Source organism: Emiliania huxleyi (assembly GCF_000372725.1).
Source record: "Emiliania huxleyi CCMP1516 unplaced genomic scaffold EMIHUscaffold_76, whole genome shotgun sequence".
Classification (NCBI taxonomy): Eukaryota; Haptophyta; order Isochrysidales; family Noelaerhabdaceae; genus Emiliania; species Emiliania huxleyi.
The window spans coordinates 491858-496857 of record NW_005196310.1 but is presented as its reverse complement, the minus strand read 5'-3'; the positions used below and the strand labels follow the sequence as shown (position 1 = coordinate 496857).

General features: G+C 61.5%; 2 protein-coding genes across 2 annotated transcripts; both read left to right on the top strand.

Moving 5' to 3' along the window:
• Nucleotides 1-1985: 1985 nt before the first annotated feature.
• EMIHUDRAFT_218076 (hypothetical protein) lies at nucleotides 1986-3023 on the top strand (the record flags this gene model as incomplete). The annotated part of the gene is made up of 2 exons (XM_005760389.1): nucleotides 1986-2531; nucleotides 2712-3023. The coding sequence occupies 2 exons, from the start codon at nucleotides 1986-1988 to the stop codon at nucleotides 3021-3023; spliced, it is 858 nt and encodes a 285-aa protein (XP_005760446.1).
• Nucleotides 3024-3359: 336 nt separating this feature from the next.
• On the top strand, nucleotides 3360-3957 carry EMIHUDRAFT_218075 (hypothetical protein; the record flags this gene model as incomplete). Its single annotated transcript, XM_005760388.1, has 3 exons — nucleotides 3360-3542; nucleotides 3666-3757; nucleotides 3918-3957. 3 exons carry the CDS (start codon nucleotides 3360-3362, stop codon nucleotides 3955-3957), a joined length of 315 nt encoding a protein of 104 aa, XP_005760445.1.
• Nucleotides 3958-5000: the final 1043 nt, after the last annotated feature.

The following is a 5000-nucleotide window of genomic DNA, read 5'->3' as shown; positions in this document are numbered from 1 at the left end:
AGCTCCTCTTTTTAGCTCAATATCGGTCACACCCGCCCCTCTCGCCACTCGCCTCTGCCCCCGGAGCGAGTGACGCGTAATCACGTGGCCGTGGCCACGAAGATCAAGAAAATAAGCGCCGGTGACACTCTCGGACGCTGGGGACTGCGGCTTCCTAAGTCAACTATTTGAGGATCATTTTGGCTTAAATATAACTTCTGGAAAATATCTCGGTCATATCTCGACTGTATCTCGGTGTGTTGAAGCACGAGATTTGTCATATGAACTCGGGTGTTATATTTAAGCCAAAAGGATCCTATCAAAAAGTGTTGACTTAGGAAGCCGCAGGTCCTAGCGCCTGATAACGTCGCCGGCGCTTATTTTCTTGATCTTTGTATTTATATATTGAAACCGGCGGCGAGGGGCGTGTCACGCCGTGTCCGGGCGAAGATACACCGAAGATACACCCTTCTCACAGTACAGAGGTGTCCGTTTTTATTTATTTATTTACACGCCGAAGATACATATAGGCAACCACAAGACTTTATCCGTCACTCGCTCCCCGCGTCTCGGGCTCTCGGCCCACATAGTGAGATGTGGTGGAGACAGAAGAGGGAGGGGGGACGGCACCGCCTCGGCGGCGTGCACTAATTCCTGTACCGTGTTTCTTATGCCCCCCCCCCCCCCCCACCCGCACCCCACCCCCTTGAACACACCAACGAGGGAGGGCGAGACGGTCGAGGTGGATGCCCCGTACCACGCGCGGAATCGACCCTAGAACTAGCCCTGAAAGGAGGTGGAAATAGCGAAACCGCCAAAGTGCTCGATGATGGATTCAGCTGGTACGCCCCCCCATAAGCATCTACAAGCGGCGGGCGAAATTTGGCCAAAAGCTGATGAATTTGGCCAAAAGAACGAATCGCGCCCAGCCCGGCCCTGACACCGCTCCCGACTCCAACCTATCAGTTTCAAGCGACACATCCCTCATCTACCGCCCAGTTTAACCGCATTCGTCTCTTGCAGCTCCTCTGCTCTGAGGTTCCAGACAACGTGGAAAACACTGAGCTCCCTGAAGTACGCTCTACGCTGCCCCTGCTCCAAGTGCCCCCCTTCGGAGAGCCACAGATTCGCACCCCCCGTTCCATCCTCTTTAGCCAACCTCTGAGAGAGTGTGAGTTACTGGCTAGAGACGACGACGAGGAGGAAGGAAGATAACAGACAGACAGAAAGAAAGAAAACAGACAGCCAAACGAGGGATGGCGGGCAAAAAGAAAGAAGAAAACAGAGAAACCAAACGAGGGATGGGAGGAGGACAAGGTCCCCACCTGCACGAGCAGGATTTTGGAAGGACGATCAGGGACACAGGGGAACGGGAGTGGGGAGCGCATCGCGACATGGAGGGGGGCTGGGCAGGGTTCACCCACACGACAGGGTCCCAGGGATTCCCCTCTCGTATAGGACAGGTTGCACCCGGCGGCACGGGGGCAGGCGCGGGCCTCCTAATGGTTGCGCACTCCTAGTTCTCCTGCTCCTGACAAGGGACAGCGACAGGCTGGATGCGGGACAGCGAAAAGCAGCTTCAAGTCTTTTCTTCAGTCTCCGCGTCTCAGGGAAGATGACGATCGGCCGTCGATCCCGAAGGGTCGTCGGTTGAGCTAGGGAGCCTGGCGATGGACGCCACCGCGACCCCTCGTGGCATCTCTCTCGCCGTCGGCGAGCTAGGGGCTCGCGGACGGCCGATTAATAAACAGTGTACCGCCGTGAGAATTAGTTCAACTGTGAACGGGGACATGTGCGGGACGTGTCTGCCTTCTGCTCTCATTGTCTGCCCTTGCGAGAGACGCCCGCAACCCACGGCTCTTGTTTCCCGGTTCCCCACCCTCCCTCCCTATGTGTGCGCTGTCGCGTTTGTCCGCTGTCGCGTTTGGGGGTTTGGTCCTGCAACGGCGTCTCGTGCGGAGCAGTGGTGTGCTGTCGCGCGAGGGTCCTCGACAGGCTCACCGAAAATGACTTTCGCCATCCTTCGAGCGGCTGCGGCCTCGGTTGGAACTGCCAGCGCGATGGCGGCCAGCGGCGCCTTCCTGCGCTGGGAGGGCACGATGACGGCGCAGGTCTCAAAGGGCTTGTCCAAGATATCGATGACGTGCACGATGCCGTGCCTCCTGTTCGCCAGTGCCATTGGCTGTAGGGGCGTGGTGGCTGGCGAGGAGTGCCCCCGCCTGCTCGATTTGCTGGAGTGGCCCTTGCTTGTTCTGCCGTTTCTGTACGTTTTCGTCGGGCTCGTCGTTGGCTCGGCGGCTGCGCGGGTCGGCGGGACGCGCCCCGAGTTTCGGAGGGCCGCCACTGCCTCGGTCGCCTTTGGCAACTCCACCGGCCTGCCAATCACGCTGCTGGGCGTCATCAACTCTCAGGCGGGAGTCGCTCCAATGTTTGGCCGAGACACCGGCCTCAACCTCACCTACCTCGCCACGTACCTGCTCATCTATCCGGTGCTGCAGTGGAGCGTGGGAGGCTGCCTCCTGCAGCGCCGCGGCGGAGCGCCGGGCGGCGAGGTGGATGAGCCTCGGCGCACGGGGCGAGCGCTCTCCCTCGCGGATGCTGCCGCAGGGGAACAACCGGGTGAGGGGGCGCCGCCGCCGCCCCGGCCGATGCTCCGGCTGCAGCGGTCCCTCTCTCGAGCGAGCCTCTCCCTCGGGGGGGAGCTCCGCCGCTCGGTGCACCTCCTCTCGCAGCCCGAGCCTCCGATCGCGTCGCTGCACACGAGCATCGGGCCCCGCCGCTGGAGCAGCAGCGACGTCGGAGAGGACGCCGAGCGCGCGGCGGCCGTCTGGGCTGCTGCTGCTGCTGCGGCTTCGGCCGCACAGCCGCCTTTGGACGCGCCCTCTCCCCTCCAGACGCTGTCGACGGCGCTGCAGCGGGTGCTGCCACCGCCCGTGCTTGGGGCACTGGCCGGCATGTGCGTCGCCCTCACGGCAGGCGGAGGAGCGTACTCGCCTCGGGCGTGGCTGCTTGCAGAGTGCCCGGGAGAGGCGCGCGGCGAGTAGCTCTTAAGGATTGTGGAGGCTACATCATTCAACCGTGGATGATGCCCCGCAGGCAGAGTGCGACGCTCCCCTCGAATGGCTCTTCGCCGCGGTCGATGGCGTCGGCAGGGCGGCGGTTCCGCTCAACATGATGATTCTGGGCAACCGTCTCGCGCAGGCGCACCCACCCTCTCCCCCTGCCTCTCCCTACGGCTGCACCCTCTCCCCCTGCCTCTCCCTACGGCTGCACCCTCTCCCCCTGCCTCTCCCTACGGCTGCGCCCGCCCCGGCCGCTCTGGCTGTCGCCCGCGACCCCTCCCCCTCTCCTTTCACGCGCAAACTCGTCCGCGCCAGGGTATGGCCGCGACCGACGTCTCGTGGCGCGCGCTGGGCACCCTCACCGCTGCCAAGATGGTGGTGATGCCCGCGTTTGGCGCCGCCACCGGCATCGCCCTCCGTTCGTCGGGTCTCGTCCGCCAACCGGCCGCTGTGCTCGTGGCGATGATCGTCACCTGCACGCCGACTGCGAACAACGTCATGGTGCGGCTCTCGCGCACAGAGAGAGGGCCGTGCAGACACACCACCTCTCCTGTCAGCCCGGTTCGCATGCTGCTGTGAACGCAGCCGCCAACACCGCACCCCACTGCCACACACACACCACAGGTGATGGCGGAGCTGGCCGGCGAGAGCCGTGAGGCACTAGCCGCGGCCATCTTTGTGCAGTACGCGTTCGCGCCATTCTCGATCACGCTCTGGTGCGCGTATGCTCTAAATTTGCCACCCACATCCTGCTCACCCTCTGCAACATCTCCTAACTTGGATAGACCTCCTCCCCCCACTTAATAGACCGCGCTGGTCGATCGCGGACCGCGGTGTTGATGCCCAGCCGTCGCCATCCCGTGTGTGCCGTCGCAGGCTGTACCTGTACATCCACATTGCCACCGGGGGCTCATAAGCCACAAGTGGAGGCTGCATTAGTCGTCCGCGCGTACAAAGTCTCTCAGAGACTTGGGGGGAGGGTGCGCCGCGCGCGCGCGCGCGCGCGCCGCGCTTGCTGGCATCTTTTGATTGGAGATTGAGACCTGTTTCGAATTTTGGTCTCTGGCGAGACTCATCACCCACGCGTGCGTGATTAAGATTTTGAACGGGCACAGGGTCGGGGGGTACGGGGAGGTCCACACTCCAGTCTCCACACACCTGCAGTGGAGTGTGGCGAGACCTTGCATTGCGGCGGACCATAACCGCTTTAAACGGTACCCCTAGCGCCTAGGATTCTGAGGCCCGGATCGTTTTAACGCCTTTTAAGAAATGAGGAGGTTTGGGGGCTAGGCGTTTAAGAGACTGTTGCCCAGCCACGGGGGGGGGGGGGGGGGGCTCTTTTAAGACCGTTTTGCGTTTAAGGAATCGGTGTCTCAGACAGCTCTATCCTCTAAAACCTGCCTCGGCACGATTTTAGGCCGTTTAAGCCGCAGACCCCCAAGGGCTCACCATTTTAAGCCTAGGGGTACCCTAAGCAGGCGGACCACCCGTTGTTGATCGACCTTCTCCTTTCTTGTTTTGCAGCACTCCGTGATTTTTCTTTATCTTTCTGCCGTCTTCCCCTTCCGCGGCGACGCTGCGTGGGGTCGTCTTCGGGCGAGTAGTTTTCTGTCTGCTGCTTCACAGACCTTGTTATTTTGCTCATGAGAAAACACCTTCCATGGCGCTGCGCGCTGGCTGCGCGCTGGGTCTATCTATGAGAGGTTGAGGTGCGAGCCCTGTGCGAGCCCTGTCCCCTGACCTGGCACGTCCTGCACACACAACACAACAAACTCTCTCTCTCTCTCTCTCTCTCTCTCTCGCTCTCTCTCTCCCTCCCTCCCTCCCTAGGCGACCCCGAGGGCGCGGGGCGCCCGCTCTGCCTTCTGTGGGCCGCCTGTTCTCCTCTCTCTCTCATTCCAATACCAACACACCTCCTCGACATCTCAAAGAAGTAAGATATTTTTAAGATCGTTGTAG